General features: G+C 52.6%; 1 protein-coding gene and 1 long non-coding RNA gene across 8 annotated transcripts in view; one reads left to right on the top strand and one right to left on the bottom strand.

Annotated features, from left to right (window-relative positions):
- Positions 1 to 14,781, top strand: part of LOC116952307 (plasma membrane calcium-transporting ATPase 1-like) — a 76,547-nt gene extending 61,766 nt beyond the window's left edge. For 3 of the 6 annotated variants that reach the window (XM_032971532.2, XM_032971531.2, XM_076074214.1), the window contains 5 exons: positions 123 to 334; positions 680 to 787; positions 1,624 to 1,806; positions 2,730 to 2,825; positions 8,342 to 14,781. In XM_032971532.2, coding sequence (XP_032827423.1) covers positions 123 to 334; positions 680 to 787; positions 1,624 to 1,806; positions 2,730 to 2,825; positions 8,342 to 8,749 — 1,007 coding nt within the window. In that variant the 3' untranslated portion in view covers positions 8,750 to 14,781. Of the gene's footprint in view, positions 1 to 122; positions 335 to 679; positions 788 to 1,623; positions 1,807 to 2,729; positions 2,826 to 3,548; positions 5,635 to 8,341 lie in introns of those variants that run through there. The other 3 variants (XM_032971536.2, XM_032971534.2, XM_076074215.1) reach the window with 2 other exon arrangements.
- Positions 6,605 to 8,322, bottom strand: LOC142930999 (uncharacterized). 2 transcript variants are annotated; one of them, XR_012946997.1, is made up of 3 exons: positions 8,140 to 8,322; positions 6,712 to 8,104; positions 6,605 to 6,676 (listed from the first exon to the last, which is right to left on the bottom strand). It is a non-coding gene; the product is annotated as an uncharacterized LOC142930999 (long non-coding RNA). The 2 variants fall into 2 exon arrangements; XR_012946998.1 differs by lacking the exon at positions 6,605 to 6,676 and having other exon boundaries at positions 6,679 to 7,075; positions 7,174 to 8,104.
- Positions 14,782 to 20,619: the final 5,838 nt, after the last annotated feature.

The following is a 20,619-nucleotide window of genomic DNA, read 5'->3' as shown; positions in this document are numbered from 1 at the left end:
GTGGTGCTGGCCACCCCGACCACCTCCTGCGACGTGTCGGCCTTCGTAGGTACCTGCTCGCTAACCGCGCTTGCCCCGACAGTCGGTTAAGGCTCCGCGGGGGATCTCCGTCTTCGGTGCAGGTGAGCGGATTTTCGACGTGGACAGTGGGCGCAACGCTCCGCTGCACGCGCCGCCCTCGGAGCACTACACCATCATCTTCAACGCCTTCGTCATGATGCAGCTCTTCAACGAGATCAACGCGCGCAAGATCCACGGGGAACGCAACGTCTTCGACGGAGTCTTCCGCAACCCCATCTTCTGCTCCATCGTCTTCGGAACCTTCGTCGTGCAGGTTCACTACCCCCCCCCCCCCTCCTCCTCCTCACCGCCTTCTCCTTCTCTTCATCGTCATACGTCGCCGTCTTCATCGGCCTGGTCATCTCCTCCTCCTCCTCCACCTCGCCAGGCCCCACACCGCCAGCCTGACTGACACCACTGGCCCACACCACCCCAAACCCCCCCCCCCACCACCTCCACCACTCCCCCCACCACTCCAACAGCCCCCACCTCAACCACTCCCCCCACCGCCCCCAGCGCCCCCACCTCCACAACTCTCCCCACCGCAAACCACGGCCCCTCGCTCGCCCCCCGCCCCCCCCCCCCCCCCGTAATGTGGGCGGCGCTGCCTGTGCCGCAGGTGGTGATCGTGCAGTTTGGGGGGAAGCCGTTCAGCTGCTCGGGCCTGAGCCCCGAGCACTGGCTGTGGTGCGTCTTCTTGGGCGCTGGCGAGCTCCTGTGGGGCCAGGTGAGAGGGGCCCCGCCGCTACAGCACCCACACACGGCGCCTCCGCACGCGCCCACCTCGCTCGGAGCGCCACGGGCAGCAACGCCACGGGCAGCAACGCGACATGCTCACTCACCGGTGACACACATTCGCTGGTGACACACACACAGGTGACACACACACAGGTGACACACAGTCGCTGGTGACACACACACAGGTGACACACACACAGGTGACACACACACACACAGGTGACACGCACACACAGGTGACACACACACGGGTGACACACACACACACAGGTGACACACACACACACAGGTGACACACACACGGGTGACACACACACACAGGTGACACACACACAGGTGACACACACACGGGTGACACACACACGGGTGACACACACACAGGTGACACACACACACAGGTGACACACACACACGGGTGACACACACACGGGTGACACACACACGGGTGACACACACACAGGTGACACACACACACAGGTGACACACACAGGTGACACACACACACGGGTGACACACACACAGGTGATACACACACACAGGTGACACACACACAGGTGACACACACACACACAGGTGACACACACACACGGGTGACACACACACGGGTGACACACACACACACAGGTGACACACACACAGGTGACACACACAGGTGACACACACACACACAGGTGACACACACACAGGTGACACACACACAGGTGAGGACCGCTGTCACCTGGCTCTAGGAGTGCCCCCCCCCCCTCTGCCCCACTCGCGTGAGGGCGTCCAGGCCCTTAATAGGCGCTCGCTAATGCTGGGGACCGCCATCGCCCTTGTGCTCAGCTGATCTCGGCGGTGCCGACAGCGCGACTGCGGTGCCTGCGGGACGCGGGGGGGGGCCGGGCCCCCCGCTCGCCCCCCCCGGACGAGGGCCCGGACGACGAGGAGGAGATCGACCATGCGGAGAGGGAGATGCGGCACGGGCAGATCCTGTGGTTCCGCGGCCTGCACCGCATCCAGACGCAGGTTTGACACCGTACCGCACACCACACCTTGCCCAAGCGCACCACACCACGGCACGCTGGGCCACCCGCGAAGTCACGCCACGTCCCACCAGCACGCCGCATCGCACCGCTCGCGCAGGCGAGCGCGACCACCCAGCGCCACGTCCACGCGGCATCAACCGCGGCCGCCGGCCACCACCGCCACCAACTTACTCACCGGGGACTACGCAGCAGCGCTCCCCATTGGCAGATTAACACCTCACAAATGAGTCTCATCCTGGTCCCTGGGTTCTCGAGTTCTCACCTGGTCATACGAGATACACCGCACACCACCACCACACACCACCATACACCACCACACACCACCAGACACCACCACACACCACCACCACACCACCACACACCACCACCACCACACACCACCATACACCACCACACACCACCAGACACCACCAGACACCACCACACACCACCACACACCACACCACCACACACCACCACCACCACACACCACCATACACCACCACACACCACCAGACACCACCAGACACCACCACCACACACCACCATACACCACACCACCACCACACACCACCATACACCACCACACACCACCAGACACCACCACAAACCACCACCACACACCACCACACACCACACCACCACACACCACCACCACCACACACCACCATACACCACCACACACCACCAGACACCACCAGACACCACCACCACACACCACCATACACCACACCACCACCACACACCACCATACACCACCACACACCACACCACCACCACACACCACCACACACCACACAACCACCACACCACCACCACACACCACACCACCACCGCACACCGCACCATGCCTCCCCCCGCAGGTGCCGCCCTCCCAATGACCCCTGCCCCCCCTTCCTCCTGACCCCCCCCCCCCGCCCACAGATAAACTCGCTCAACACGTTCCTGACGGGCGGCGCGGCTCCGCGGCGCCCCTCGCTCAAGAAGCAGGGCTCTCTCTCCAGCGCGCAGCCCGACGGAGTAACACCCCCCCCCCACCCCCCCTCCCCACGCACGCACCCCCTGAAGTCCCCGCGGCGCGTCGCGCGTTCCGCCCCCGTCCGCAGGGCGACGCGGAGTCGGCCGCGCCGCAGCGCACGAGGCTCCTCCCGTCGCCTCCTCCGGCGTCTCCTGCGGCTCAGATTCCCGGTCGGCTCTCGGCCCCATTTCCACCTCCCCTCCCCTTTTCCTCCGAGTCGTCGAGCGGGGTCCGTCAGGGTCGCCGCGTCGCGCGGATCGTCCTGCGTGGATGCGCGAGGGTAAAATTTCAACGGGTCGGCGGCGGGGGGCGGTGGCTGGACGCAACGGGTGGGGGGGGGGGGGGTGGCACCCAAGCTGCCGTGCGTGGAGCGGGCGGTCGCTCGAAGGGGTCTCGGAGCGAGTCCTTTGATATCCGCTTCCGTTCTCCGATAGCACGAAGGGTGACTGCCGCTCGAGCGGTTGCCATGAAATCGGGGGAGTAAATGACAAAAATAAACATGTAAATGGACGCGAAATTGCAATTTATGCGCTACTTCGGACCGGTGGCGTCACCTTGACATGCAAGGCATGCTGGGATACTCGGGTACGACGGCCTGTCTGTGTCACCTCCTCGCGGGGTATCTCGTCGCCGTTCAGTGTCGATAGTCCGTGGCGTGAGTGGTCCTCCCCCGATCTTAACCCCTCCGTCCACTCCCACACTGACCACCGTCTTTCTCTTAACAGACGTCTAACCACTCGTCCTGAGTGCCCTCACCACCCCGCTCCCCCCTCTTCCCCATGACGGCGTGAGTACCGTCGACGTTTGCAAGAAGCTCCTTCGCTTTGCCCCCCCCCCCCCCGCCGTGAGTCAGTCCCTACCTCGGTCGCATGGCTCACCGAACCGATTTTGATTCATGGCTCATTCCCACCGCAACAAAGCAGGCAGCTGTGGTATTGATGACGAGTTGTCGTCCAACTTAACCTTTGACCTGGGTCAAATAATACCTTTGAACTAAATCTATTGTTGCACCGTTTTAATTTAATGGGAATTTTGTTTTTATTTTTTAAATTTAATATAAATGCCCAACCTGACAATTTACTTTGGCAAACGAAGAGGCAAGTCCCAGTGATATGGGGGATCAAATGCAGTCTTTTGGGAGGCAGGGACTGAGACTGCGGAATTTCACGGCTGTACACTAATGCTGGTGGCTTGTGTGGCTCTCTCACACGCGTGCGGTGCCCCACGGGGCTCACCCAGCCACTCTCTGGGAGTGGCTGGGCTGGGCGAGGGCTAGGGTTAGGTCTAAGGTTAGGGCTAGGGTTAGGACTATAAGTAGGATGAGGGTTAGGGCTAGAGTTAGGGATAAAGCTAAGGTTAGGGCTAGGGTTAGCACTATCAGTAGGATGAGGGTCAGGGCTAGAGTTAGGGAGATAACTAAGGTTAGAGCTAGGGTTAGGATTATTATCAGTATTATGAGGGTTAGGATTATCAGTATGATGAGGGTTAGGACCAGAGTTAGGGCTAGATTTCGGGCTAAAGTTAAGGTTAGGGCTAGAGTTAGGACTATCAGTAGGATGAGAGCGAGGGTTAGGACTAAGATTATGATTCAGGTTATGACTAAGGTTAACATCGATATCTGGGCTTACGGTTAGGACTAATGTAATGTTTGAGGGCTACTTGGGCTCTGGCTAGGATTAGGGCTTTGGCCAGGTGTGAATTTCTGGCTAGGGTTAGGGTGAGGGCTCAGTCCAAGCGTAGCACGACTACACTGGTTTAACCTTGCCTTGGACTGCTGTTAGAAATCAAGGCTTCGACCAAGACAAACGAGGAGCTGCTGCTCCTGAGGCTCCACCAAGCCGGGTTTGGTTCCAGCTCCGTGGGGAACGTTGAACGCTTGCGGGTCGCCCGAGATGTCAACGCATTGATAGAGGCCTTCATCCACCAGTGGATTGACTGCATCTGATGATGATGATGACGACGATGATCATTTGGCCTCGTTTCAAGGACAGCGTCAGGGTTTACGCGGCCCTAAACCTCGCCGGAATGCTTGGACCTTGCTTTGGGGGGCGGGCAGTGCCAGATTAAGCTCGTGTGGGGCCTGTAGCATTTGTTATAAAGGGGCCCTAAATAAAAAAAAACGTTAATATTAAAACACAATTTTGTACTTGCATTGTAAAGTAATTTTATTTTTTGTCATTTGTAATTAAGCCAGATAACACGACAAATCGCTCACCTTAAACACGCGGTCGTTCATAAAAGTTGAAGGCGGTATAGTACTATAGTCATCGAGCAAGTGCAAAATCACTCAACCGGAATTGACAGCTTGAAAGCATTTAGCGCGGTGCCCTTGAAAGTGCGGGACCCGTAGCCTGTGTAGCTACTTGTGTAGCTACTTGTGCTACTACGATAATCCGGAACTGGGGGGGGGTTATCCTATTCTAGATTTGAAGCTTTCGTGACTGCAAGGATCCATACTCTTTGGTTCTATTCGGTAAAGTCACGTAGGTAAAAAAAATAAAAAACAAAAATCACGACGTTTCGGCCACAACACAAGCGGCCTTCATCAGGTGAAGGGACCAGACTGTCTCGAAGACTGCGCTGGAGTGAAAAAAACAGTATGGGGGTTATCTTAGTTTGCAGCTCAGACCTCGCCGTTCCCGGTTTGCAGTGCGAACCGTCGCGTGTTCTCCTCAGTGATGCCCCCCCTCCTCCCCCACTCCTCCTGTTGCAGCTCCTGCTGCCGTGGGTGCTGACGAGTGCTGCCGTGTCTAACTAACCCTCTTTGTTAAACTCACCCCCTTTGCCTCGCTCGTTTCATCTCCGCTCAGGCCCCCACCACCCCCACCTCGATCGCGCTGCTAACCCGGGCGCGCCCGCCAGCGGTTGCTCTGCTCTAACCCGTGCGTGTGCGTGGGTGTGTGCGTGGATGTGTGCGCGGGTGCGTGGGTGTGTGCGTGGGTGTGTGCGCGGGTGCGTGGGTGTGTGCGTGGGTGTGCGCGGGTGTGTGCGTGTGTGGGTGTGTGCGTGTGTGGGTGTGTGCATGTGCGTGGGTGGTTGTGTGCGTGGGTGTACGGGGGCGTGGGTGTGTGTGGGTGTGTGCGTGGGTGTGTGCGCTCACACGGAAGTGTAGCGGTTCGCGCTACGCTGCACTACGAACCTCGGCAACCCGGGTTCGATTCCTCTTCACGGCCACCAAAACCGGTGACGATTATCTGAACCGGTCCTGGGCCTCCCCTACGTCGGCCAGCCTCAAATGAGTACCTGGTGCGGTGTGTAAACATCGCCACTGGGGAGACAAAGGCGGCCGGGCGTAGTGCTGGCCACCCACCCCCTCGTGTACCGTTCCGGTCTTCATAGGTGCTCGCTAACAGCACTTGCCAGTCTGTCAAGGGATCTTTGTCTTGGGTTTTTTGTGCGCTCACATGAGAGGTTTACGTGGGCTACTGCCCACAAGTCACGCACCACCTACTCCAGTCTACTCGTCACTAGTCACGTGCCACCTACTCCAGTCAACTAGTCACTAGTCACGTGCCACCTACTCCAGTCAACTAGTCACGTGCCACCTACTCCAGTCTACTCTTCACTAGTCACGTGCCACCTACTCCAGTCTACTCGTCACTAGTCACGTGCCACCTACTCCAGTCAACTAGTCACGTGCCACCTACTCCAGTCTACTCGTCACTAGTTACGTGCCACCTACTCCAGTCAACTAGTCACTAGTCACGTGCCACCTACTCCAGTCAACTAGTCACTAGTCACGTGCCACCTACTCCAGTCAACTAGTCACTAGTCACGTGCCACCTACTCCAGTCAACTAGTCACTAGTCACGTGCCACCTACTCCAGTCAACTAGTCACTAGTCACGTGCCACCTACTCCAGTCTACTCGTCACTAATCACGTGCCACCTACTCCAGTCAACTAGTCACGTGCCACCTACTCCAGTCAACTAGTCACTAGTCACGTGCCACCTACTCCAGTCAACTAGTCACGTGCCACCTACTCCAGTCTACTCTTCACTAGTCACGTGCCACCTACTCCAGTCAACTAGTCACTAGTCACGTGCCACCTACTCCAGTCAACTAGTCACTAGTCACGTGCCACCTACTCCAGTCAACTAGTCACTAGTCACGTGCCACCTACTCCAGTCAACTAGTCACTAGTCACGTGCCACCTACTCCAGTCAACTAGTCACTAGTCACGTGCCACCTACTCCAGTCAACTAGTCACGTGCCACCTACTCCAGTCTACTCGTCACTAATCACGTGCCAGCTACTCCAGTCAGCTAGTCACGTGCCACCTACTCCAGTCAACTAGTCACTAGTCACGTGCCAGCTACTCCAGTCAACTAGTCACTAGTCACGTGCCACCTACTCCAGTCAACTAGTCACTAGTCACGTGCCACCTACTCCAGTCTACTCATCACTAATAACCTACTCCAGCTAACTAGTCACTAGTCACGTGCCACCTACTCCAGTCAACTACTCACTAGTCACGTGCCACCTACTCCAGTCAACTAGTCACTAGTCACGTGCCAGCTACTCCAGTCAGCTAGTCACGTGCCACCTACTCCAGTCTACTAGTCACTAGTCACGTGCCACCTACTCCAGTCAACTAGTCACTAGTCACGTGCCACCTACTCCAGTCAACTAGTCACGTGCCACCTACTCCAGTCAACTAGTCACGTGCCACCTACTCCAGTCAACTAGTCACTAGTCACGTGCCACCTACTCCAGTCAACTAGTCACGTGCCACCTACTCCAGTCAACTAGTCACTCGTCACGTGCCACCTACTCCAGTCAACTAGTCACGTGCCACCTACTCCAGTCTACTCGTCACGTGCCACCTACTCCAGTCTACTCGTCACTAGTCACGTGCCACCTACTCCAGTCAACTAGTCACTAGTCACGTGCCACCTACTCCAGTCTACTCATCACTAATCACCTACTCCAGCTAACTAGTCACTAGTCACGTGCCACCTACTCCAGTCAACTACTCACTAATCACGTGCCACCTACTCCAGTCAACTAGTCACGTGCCACCTACTCCAGTCAACTAGTCACGTGCCACCTACTCCAGTCAACTAGTCACTAGTCACGTGCCACCTACTCCAGTCAACTAGTCACGTGCCACCTACTCCAGTCAACTACTCACTAATCACGTGCCAGCTACTCCAGTCAACTAGTCACTAGTCACGTGCCACCTACTCCAGTCAACTAGTCACTAGTCACGTGCCACCTACTCCAGTCTACTCATCACTAATAACCTACTCCAGCTAACTAGTCACTCGTCACGTGCCACCTACTCCAGTCAACTAGTCACTAGTCACGTGCCACCTACTCCAGTCTACTAGCGCACACGCTTGATAGATGCCCACTCTCAGTAAACATTGCCAACGCTGGGCCAATGTTCGCATGTGGTTGAAACCGTCGGGCCAACGTAGGCCCGACTTTCCGCGTTTACCGGTGTAGACGCGGGGACCACTGCTGGCAAATGACGCCGTGTCGCGTTTTCACCTCCCCCCCGCCCTGGGCGCAGATCCGCGTGGTGAACGCGTTCCGGAGCTCGCTGTACGAGGGGCTGGAGAAACCGGACTCGCGAACGTCCATCCACAACTTCATGTCGCAGCCGGACTTCACGGAGGGCGAACACGCCACACCGCAGATCCCGCTCATCGATGACACGGACGCGGACGAGGACGAGGCGCCCACCAAGCGCAACGACGGACTGCGGCCCATCGCGGGCCTCGGCGGGCCTTCGCCCAACCGCAACAACAACCACAACCACCACGACCGCCACCAGCAGCTCAACTTGCAGCCGTACGGCCTCGAGCGCCGCGGCCTCGACAGCGGCATCAGCTTCCTGAGCACGGAGGACGCCAGCAAATCAGCCACCGCCTCCTCCAGCCCCGGCAGCCCCTTCCACAGCTTCGAGACTTCACTCTAGGGGGGGCCGCCGCAGCCGCCGTGTTTCTACCACCGAGTTCTCAGCGCCGCCGCCACGGCCAAATTTTTGTACGGCCGTCATCTTGGTGCCACCCCCTGACGCCGCCATCTTGGGTGTTGCCGCCATGCCGTTGCCGCCATTATTGGTGCTACTGCCATTTCGGGGCCTCCATTTTGTCGCGTACATCTTGGGATTTTCTGACCCTTTTCGTCGATCTGCTGCTGCTGCAGCCGCCGTCGTCCTGGTGTCGTCACCATTTTGTGGCTGCCATATTGGTGCTGCCATCCCGGTTTTGCTTCCCATTTTTGGGGCCGCTAACTTGGTTCTGCCGCCGTATTGGTTTTGACGCCGCCACCTCGGTGCCCGTTTTGCCACTTGGCCTCTTGGGAGAACCAACCGCCAAAATGGCGGCCAAAGGCATCGTCGTCGCGTGCGAACAGCCTTTAACTTTTGTTTCAACCAATGAGGTGTATGGGGGAGGGGTTCTTCTTCTAATTGTCAAACGGAGAGTCTGACGGAAGAAATGTGAGCGGTTAAATGGAAACCGAGGATGTGGATTTATTATTCAGGGCCTTTCCTCTCAGTTAAATCCTTCGTGAGATGCACAAGGCCCGAAGCCTGCCAGGCGACACGACGGAGTTGGGTGTGGGCCAAAAAACAAAAGGCCGATGTTGGGTGGGGAGGGCTGCACTTTGTCCCACTTTGCCACGTAACCTCCCGACCTCACCATGCCGAACTTCGCTCCCCTAGTTCAAGAAGCTCATGCCAAGAGAGGTCCCAAATCCAACCTACCACACCACGTTTTGCCCCCAAAGAAGTGAAATGAAGGTCCTGTTGCCGTTCATGGACTTCACGCGAAATTTAGGAGCTCGGGGCTCTGCAGGGAAACGAAAAAAAACGCGGGGTGGATTTTTTGTTGTGCTCAGGGATTGGATCCGGTCGTTTGTGTGAATTATCCCGAGCCCCGCGGGGCAGCGCTTGAGTAAAACCAGGGATCGACGCGAGAGAAGAGAGGACGTCGGAAATTACATTAATGACACTGGGGGGCCTCCGTTTTCCCTGGGAACGAACCACCTGGGCAGCTTGCGGCGGCACGCGGGTTCACCTCCCACTTACGGGGGCAGCTGTTGACCCATGACCCGTATTGACCTATTGACCTCACGAGGACCCACTTCGTTCCACGGTGTCAGCGATGCAACCGAAGAGCATGCCGTTTCTGGTCTTAAGTTGTCGTTATTTATTTATTGTTCGGACCGCTCACGGAGGCGGCAAAGGTCGGGGCAGAGATGGCGCGAGTCGCGAATCCCGCACGACGCAGGCCCAAGGTGGCGCGAGGAGTACACGCGCGTGTGGGACACTCGGGACGCGCACGCCAACGCACTTGAACACACACACGGACACTTAATGCACGTGTATCTGGTAAATGTGCCGACGTTGGATCGACGTTCCATGTTTACTGGGTAAACACGTACGGCCATGAGCACGCACACGCACACGCACGCACTTACAGTGACACGTGAACACCTGAATACACGCACGTACGCACGCGAACACAGAGGAACATGCGTGCACGGATGAACGTGTACACACGCACACACATTAATACACACTCACTTGTGCAGTGTGGAAACATCATGGACACGTACGCGCACACACATAAGCACTTGATCATGCGCACACATGAACACTGGATCGCACGCACACGAACACTCGAACGCACGCTTAAAGACACGTGAACACTCAATCACGCACACGTGAGCACGTGCACACTTGAGCACACACGTGAACATTTGCGCTTCCATTTTGTACGGTGTGTGGGACACTGAGAGCTGATGACTGTGGATGTTCGTCTCGTAGCACTGCTTCACTTTCACTCTCAACCAAAACGAAAACTGTCAGAGCGTCGATCATCTCCGCCGGCCTATCCCCCCACCCCCTCCACTCCCCACTCCGCCCCCGAGCCAGTGGTTTAAAATTCCACATTCCCATGGCAGGGGCCAGTCCATCCGTGAGACCTATCCCCTCCCACATGTTTCCAGCGGGAACCTTCAGAACGCGTCCAGGAATCTAGCCGGGTCGGGCAGCTACAATTCTTGCCGATTCCAGGCGCTTCCCAGTAGGATTGGTGGATCGCCAAAATGATTGTAGTGCCACTGTGGAGGGACGTGGCAGTACAGAAAGTTGGTTTGTGTTGTGCAACTGCACGCATGCGGGGAGGGGGAGGGGTTTCCAGGCACTCAAGTTTCCTTCCACGTGCGAAATGATCTCTCTGGTGTAACAAACTAAGCTTAATTTTATTGTACCAGGTAAGGCCTACTGAGCTACTATGCAGCTCTTTTTCAGAAGCGACCTGGCCACAAAAAAAGATAGCACAACGAAGTGGCTTATCATGTGAACATTTCTAACAGCCAAATACGCTAAACGCGTGATGTTGATTTTTAAATGTGGAGGGAATAACTGGAGGACCCGGAGAAAAACCCACACGACCACGTGGAGAGAGACATGAAAACTCCAGGTATACAGGCGTCAGGGTAAGAATCGAACCCACGACCTCCTGTATCTCAGGCGAGGGAGTTAACATCTCATAGCCACCGTGGCGCCCCATACATTTAGAGCTGGGACGATTAATCAGTTAGAAAGTCGGCTCCACGGGTGATCAATCAGTTGCATGCAACGTTGGTTGTGCGCAACTGAATCGCTTGCATGCGGAAGTCGCTGCGACGAACTCTTAACTCTCCAGCCTCGATCCGCTCAGAGATGTGTAAGCCACGTGTTTGATCACCTCGCGCTGCGCAATTCGCGAGCCGCGATCGGTCGGTCGTCACGATCCTCGCGGGGGTGGCGCTGACGAGAAGGGGGGGCGGGGCTCGGCTTATGGTGGGCGTGACCAGACACTGAGACCACGCCCTGACACGCCCCTCGTTGCGCAACTGCTTGCTGAGACGAGCGATCTGGTTGCTGCAAGCTCAGATGACCTGTAGAGCCGGCTTAACGTCCGGTGGATGGTCTCCCTCGCCTGACGACCATTAATGAACTCCCTGGCTCCAGCCGCCTCGGGACTCGGTGGTTGGTGGTGGTGGCGGTGGGGAGGTTTTGTCCCGTGGCGTCTAGAATGTAAACCTCGCTCACGATTGTAGAGACATTCTGACAGCAGTTGCTGGAGCGCCCCCCCCCCCCCCGCCGCCAATCTGCCGCTGACCCCGCCGCTACTGTTAGAAGGGCTTCCTCGCGTCTCAGGTGAAGCCGGACCTCCCCCACCCGCCTCCTTGCACACCTTGGGTAAAGGGGGAGGTGGGGGTGGCGCAGGTGGGGAGGGCGGGGTGCAGCCTGCACCGTGCAGGATGGGATGGGGTCAAGGGGGGTAGTAGTAGACTGAGGCTAGGAGATAGGGGTAGGATTCATCTGTAGGGTTAGGATTGTGGCTAGGGTGGGGGATTAGGCTAATGTTAGGCGCTAGGAACTCGGGCTAGGGTGAGGACTAGAGCTAGGGCTATAAGTAGAGGTTATATAATTAGGGGCAGGATTATGGGCACAATGTTAAGGCTGGGGTTTTTAGCTACAGCCAGGGATAGTGTTGGGGCTCGAGCTATGGTTAGGGATAGCGATCCAGGAGAGGGCTAGGGTTAGAGGTAGGATTAGGGGGTAGGGCTACAGGGAGTATATGATGAAGGCTAGAAACTAGAGCGATTATTAGGGCTTAGACTGCATCTTGGTCAGGAACTGGACGAGGGGTATTGTTAGGACTAGGAATAGGAGTACAGCTGTAAATAGGATGGTGTTTGGGGTTAGTCTGAGGATTAGAGCTGGGACTATAGTAAGGACTAGGGTTTGTGGCTTCGGCGAGTATCAGCTCTTGTGTTATGATAAGTTCAGCGTTACAGTCCAGAATAAAGGTTTTTTGGAGGGTTAGATCGTGCAAATATAAATGTGTCGTTAAACCCGCCACTACCCGACACAGCCAATTATTAAGGTTTGTCACGTAAACAGAACGCGCCAATTAGTTACTAGTTCATCACACCGGTGTGTCGGAGAGTATACCTAACCCCAAAAGAAATAACCTTTATGATGGATAATATTGGTTGCAAAAGCCTACGTGTTAAACATGTGTTAGAGGTCGGAGCTAGGGATGGGGATTGGGGGTTCAGGCGTTTGTATCTGGGGCTAATGATTGCGAGGGGGTGGGGGCTCGGGTTAAGATGTTAGAATGTCGGGCTGGGTTGGGGGCTCGAGTCAGAACCCCAACGACGTCCACCCTCACCGCTACGAGGAGGGCTCGGGGCTTGGGGCCAGCCATCAACCATTACCCTCCCTCCCATCTCCCCCCCTCGTTCCCTTCTCCCCCCCCCCGTCCTGCACCACCTCCGCGTGGCTCTGACAGTCTGCATGAGTTTGGCAATAGTTTATATAAGAGTAACTTAAGTATACACAACACGATATAATTTGTATTATTGTTGTTATTATCACTGTCGATATTATTACTGCCGCTGTTATTTGCCGAGTCGGTGCCACGAGGTTCCGTTTCTTCGCGCGTCTTCATTTCGTGACGCGCCCCTCCCCCCCCATGCCAAGGATGATGATGATTATCAATACAGTATTATAGTAATAATAATTATTATTACGAAAATTTGTATTCATTTTTTTGCATTATTCGGGTCCCCCTTCCTCTCTGTTCCTGACTTTGTGCTTTAAAAACGAAGGCGCCATCTCACCGCGCGCGAGGCTCGTGTTTCTTTGTGGTATTTGGCCCCGCTGGGTGCCACGTGACCTTGTGTCTCCCCCACACCCCCGCGTGCATGCCACCGTCTTTCTTCTGCGACCTCCTCGCTCGTCGCGTTCTCAACCCCTACCCCGCCCCGCCCCACGGTCGCTGACGTCATAAAGAACACCCCGCCCCTCGGTCGCTGACGTCATAAAGAAAAACACCGCCCCCTCCCCTACACTCCCTCCTCCTCCATTTTTTTTGTTCCCCCCCCCCCCACCCACGCTGGACGCCCGCGTGCTTCAGCTGGGCTGAATCTGATGGCGTGTGCCACGACTGGCGAGGAACAATTGAAACACAATGGAGGCGTGGGTGGTGGTGATGGTGGTGGCGGTCATGGTGCTGGTGGTGGTTTTCCGTAATCGTCTTTTTTTTGTTCATTTGGTGGGGGAGCGGTGGCGCAGTGGTTAGCGCCGCGCTACTCACCCGGTCACCCGAGTTCGATTCCAACTCACTGCCCACCCCGTCAAATAACGGTTATGAATTTTGGAACAGGTCCTGAGCCCTTCCCTAGGTCGACTCGGCCTTAACATCAGTACCGAGTGCAGCGTGTGAACAGCAACACTCATGGGGAGGCAAAGGCGGCCGGGCGTGGTGTTGGCCACCTAACCCCCTCGTGTGCCATCGGTGCTCGCTGGGAGTCATTTTCATTTTGACCGCACGCGTACGTGCGTGCGTGCGGATGGGACAGAGCCGGGCAGTATAGGTTCGACTGAGACACCGAGTCAAGCCACCGCTCAGCCCCGCCACCCACGATCGGTTTCTTCTTCCACTTCTACCGCCATGGCCCACGGAGGAAACGTTCAGCCGCGCCGAGTCCGTGCCTCGTGATCGTTGGGTGAAGCAAAAAAAACAACACGAAACGCCTCCCACGAAAATTTATTTTCGCGCGGATGGATAGTGAGCCCCCACCTCCGCCCCGCCCCCCTCCCACCTCCGCCCCCCCCGCCCCACGTCGTCGTCGTCCACGCGTGGCGCCCCCCTCTTGCAGTATCGGGGGGTTTGTTTGTTTGTTGCGGAACCGCGCGTTCTTGTGTCAGGGGGCACGAGCAAGCGTGCGGAGAGGGGGGTGTGGGGGGGGGCTCACAGCTGCTCTGCCATCATCGTCGTTGGGTTCTTTGCCGCTTTTTGAGCCCCCCCCCCTGGCTGGAGCGGCGGCGGCAGCGGTGGTCGGGCGCATTTATTTATTTATTTGTTTCTGTCAGGAATAATCGCGAGGTGATTTGCACCTTCGGAGCAATATTAACAAATAAACGTCGTCGTGGTGAAATTACACTGAGGCCCGCGATGCGCCTTGTGGTCGTCTATGGTGCTGGTAGTGGTGGTTGTGGTGGTGGTGCTGGTGATTGTGGTGGTGCTGGTAGTGGTGGTTGTGGTGGTGCTGGTAGTGGTGGTTATTGTGGTGCTGGTGATTGTGGTGCTGGTAGTGGTGGTGGTAGTGGTGATTGTGGTGCTGGTAGTGGTGGTTGTTGTGGTGCTGGTAGTGGTGGTTGTGGTGGTGCTGGTGATTGTGGTGCTGGTAGTGGTGGTTGTGGTGGTGGTAGTGGTGGTTGTGGTGCTGGTAGTGGTGGTTGTGGTGGTGCTGATGATTGTGGTGCTGGTAGTGGTGGTTGTGATAGTGCTGGTGATTGTGGTGTTGACCACCCACTCCCTCGTGTGCCTTGCCGGCCTTCATAGGTGCTCGCTAACAGCACTTGCCCCTACAGTCTGTTGCGGGCTCTACGGGGGAGCTTTGTCTTTTGGTGGTGCTGGTGGTGGTGCCGGTGGTGGTGGTGATGAGATTCACAGAGACACATAGACTCACAGATTCACATAGAGACACACAGACTCACAGATTCACATAGAGACACATAGACTCACAGATTCACATAGAGACACAGAGACTCACAGATTCACATAGAGACACATAGACTCACAGATTCACATAGAGACACAGACTCACAGACTCACATAGAGACACATAGACTCACAGATTCACATAGAGACACATAGACTCACAGACTCACATAGAGACACATAGACTCACAGATTCACGTAGAAACACACAGACTCACATAGAGACACATAGGCTCACAGATTCACATAGAGACACATAGACTCACAGATTCACATAGAGACACACAGACTCACAGATTCACATAGAGACACATAGACTCACAGATTCACATAGAGACACAGAGACTCACAGATTCACATAGAGACACATAGACTCACAGATTCACATAGAGACACAGACTCACAGACTCACATAGAGACACATAGACTCACAGATTCACATAGAGACACATAGACTCACAGACTCACATAGAGACACATAGACTCACAGATTCACGTAGAAACACACAGACTCACATAGAGACACATAGGCTCACAGATTCACATAGAGACACATAGACTCACAGATTCACATAGAGACACACAGACTCACAGATTCACATAGAGACACATAGACTCACAGATTCACATAGAGACACAGAGACTCACAGATTCACATAGAGACACATAGACTCACAGATTCACATAGAGACACAGACTCACAGATTCACATAGACACACATAGACTCACAGATTCACATAGAGACACATAGACTCACAGATTCACAGAGAGACACATAGACTCACAGATTCACATATAAACACATAGACTCACAGATTCACATAGACACACAGACTCACAGACTCACATAGAGACACATAGACTCACAGATTCACATAGAGACACATAGACTCACAGACTCACATAGAGACACATAGACTCACAGATTCAAGTAGAAACACACAGACTCACATAGAGACACATAGGCTCACAGATTCACATAGAGACACATAGACTCACAGATTCACATAGATACACAGACTCACAGACTCACATAGAGACACATAGACTCACAGATTCACATAGAGACACATAGACTCACAGATTCACATAGAGACACATAGACTCACAGATTCGCATAGAGACACATAGACTCACAGATTCACATAGAGACACATGGACTCACAGATTCACATAGAGACACATAGACTCAGATTCACATAAAGACACAGACTCACAGATTCACATAGAGACACAGATTCACATAGAGACACATAGACTCACAGATTCACATAGAGACACATAGACTCACAGATTCACAGAGAGACACATAGACTCACAGATTCACATAGAGACACATAGACTCACAGATTCACATAGAAACACACAGACTCACATAGAGACACATAGGCTCACAGATTCACATAGAGACACATAGACTCACAGATTCACATAGACACACAGACTCACAGACTCACATAGAGACACATAGACTCACAGATTCACATACAGACACATAGACTCACAGACTCACATAGAGACACATAGACTCACAGATTCACGTAGAAACACACAGACTCACATAGAGACACATAGGCTCACAGATTCACATAGAGACACATAGACTCACAGATTCACGTAGATACACAGACTCACAGACTCACATAGAGACACATAGACTCACAGATTCACATAGAGACACATAGACTCACAGATTCACATAGAGACACATAGACTCACAGATTCGCATAGAGACACATAGACTCACAGATTCACATAGAGACACATAGACTCACAGATTCACATAGAGACACATAGACTCAGATTCACGTAAAAACACATAGACTCACAGATTTACATAGAGACACATAGACTCACAGATTCACATGAAGACACATAAACTCACAGATTCACATAGAGACACATAGACTCACAGATTCACATAGAGACACATAGACTCACAGATTCACATAGAGACACATAGGCTCACAGATTCACATAAAGACACAGACTCACAGATTCACATAGAGACACATAGACTCACAGATTCACAGAGACACACAGATTCACATAGAGACACACAGACTCACAGACTCACATAGAGATACAAAGACTCACAGATTCACATAGAGACACATAGACTCACAGACTCACATAGAGATACATAGACTCACAGATTCACATAGAGACACGTAGACTCACAGACTCACATAGAGACACATAGACTCACAGATTCACATAGACACACATAGACTCACAGATTCGCATAGAGACACATAGACTCACAGATTCACATAGAGACACATAGACTCACAGATTCACATAGAGACACATAGACTCAGATTCACATAAAGACACAGACTCACAGATTCACATAGAGACACAGACTCACAGATTCACATAGAGACACATAGACTCACAGATTCACATAGAGACACATAGACTCACAGATTCACAGAGAGACACATAGACTCACAGATTCACATAGAGACACATAGACTCACAGATTCACATAGAAACACACAGACTCACAGACTCACATAGAGACACATAGGCTCACAGATTCACATAGAGACACATAGACTCACAGATTCACATAGACACACAGACTCACAGACTCACATAGAGACACATAGACTCACAGATTCACATAGAGACACATAGACTCACAGACTCACATAGAGACACATAGACTCACAGATTCACATAGAAACACACAGACTCACATAGAGACACATAGGCTCACAGATTCACATAGAGACACATAGGCTCACAGATTCACATAGACACACAGACTCACAGACTCACATAGAGACACATAGACTCACAGATTCACATAGAGACACATAGACTCACAGACTCACATAGAGACACATAGACTCACAGATTCACGTAGAAACACACAGACTCACATAGAGACACATAGGCTCACAGATTCACATAGAGACACATAGACTCACAGATTCACGTAGATACACAGACTCACAGACTCACATAGAGACACATAGACTCACAGATTCACATAGAGACACATAGACTCACAGATTCACATAGAGACACATAGACTCACAGATTCGCATAGAGACACATAGACTCACAGATTCACATAGAGACACATAGACTCACAGATTCACATAGAGACACATAGACTCAGATTCACATAAAAACACATAGACTCACAGATTTACATAGAGACACATAGACTCACAGATTCACATGAAGACACATAAACTCACAGATTCACATAGAGACACATAGACTCACAGATTCACATAGAGACACATAGACTCACAGATTCACATAGAGACACATAGGCTCACAGATTCACATAAAGACACAGACTCACAGATTCACATAGAGACACATAGACTCACAGATTCACAGAGACACACAGATTCACATAGAGACACACAGACTCACAGACTCACATAGAGATACAAAGACTCACAGATTCACATAGAGACACATAGACTCACAGACTCACATAGAGATACATAGACTCACAGATTCACATAGAGACACATAGACTCACAGACTCACATAGAGACACATAGACTCACAGATTCACATAGAGACACATAGACTCACAGATTCGCATAGAGACACACAGACTCACAGATTCGCATAGAGACACATAGACTCACAGATTCACATAGAGACACATAGACTCAGATTCACATAAAGACACAGACTCACAGATTCACATAGAGACACAGACTCACAGATTCAAATAGAGACACATAGACTCACAGATTCACATAGAGACACATAGACTCACAGATTCACAGAGAGACACATAGACTCACAGATTCACATAGAGACACATAGACTCACAGATTCACGTAGAAACACACAGACTCACAGACTCACATAGCGACACATAGGCTCACAGATTCACATAGAGACACATAGACTCACAGATTCACATAGACACACAGACTAACAGACTCACATAGAGACACATAGACTCACAGATTCACATAGAGACACATAGACTCACAGACTCACATAGAGACACATAGACTCACAGATTCACGTAGAAACACACAGACTCACATAGAGACACATAGGCTCACAGATTCACATAGAGACACATAAACTCACAGATTCGCATAGAGACACACAGACTCACAGATTCACATAGAGACACATAGACTCACAGATTCACAGAGACACACAGATTCACATAGAGACACACAGACTCACAGACTCACATAGAGATACAAAGACTCACAGATTCACATAGAGACACATAGACTCACAGACTCACATAGAGATACATAGACTCACAGATTCACATAGAGACACATAGACTCACAGACTCACATAGAGACACATAGACTCACAGATTCACGTAGAAACACACAGACTCACATAGAGACACATAGGCTCACAGATTCACATAGAGACACATAAACTCACAGATTCGCATAGAGACACACAGACTCACAGATTCGCATAGAGACACATAGACTCACAGATTCACATAGAGACACATAGACTCAGATTCACCTAAAGACACAGACTCACAGATTCACATAGAGACACAGACTCACAGATTCAAATAGAGACACATAGACTCACAGATTCACATAGAGACACATAGACTCACAGATTCACAGAGAGACACATAGACTCACAGATTCACATAGAGACACATAGACTCACAGATTCACGTAGAAACACACAGACTCACAGACTCACATAGCGACACATAGGCTCACAGATTCACATAGAGACACATAGACTCACAGATTCACATAGACACACAGACTCACAGACTCACATAGAGACACATAGACTCACAGATTCACATAGAGACACATAGACTCACAGACTCACATAGAGACACATAGACTCACAGATTCACGTAGAAACACACAGACTCACATAGAGACACATAGGCTCACAGATTCACATAGAGACACATAGACTCACAGATTCACGTAGATACACAGACTCACAGACTCACATAGAGACACATAGACTCACAGATTCACATAGAGACACATAGACTCACAGATTCACATAGAGACACATAGACTCACAGATTCGCATAGAGACACATAGACTCACAGATTCACATAGAGACACATAGACTCACAGATTCACATAGAGACACATAGACTCAGATTCACATAAAGACACATAGACTCACAGATTCACATAGAGACACATAGACTCACAGATTCACATAGAGACACATAGACTCACAGATTCACATAAAGACACATAAACTCACAGATTCACATAGAGACACATAGACTCACAGATTCACATAGAGACACATAGACT

Source organism: Petromyzon marinus, chromosome 46 (genome assembly GCF_048934315.1).
Source record: "Petromyzon marinus isolate PM22_M1 ecotype Great Lakes invasive population chromosome 46, UKy_Petmar_22M1.pri1.0, whole genome shotgun sequence".
NCBI lineage: Eukaryota > Metazoa > Chordata > Hyperoartia > Petromyzontiformes > Petromyzontidae > Petromyzon > Petromyzon marinus.
The sequence above is the reverse complement of the archived record's forward strand: the minus strand, read 5'-3'. Positions and strand labels throughout refer to the sequence as shown.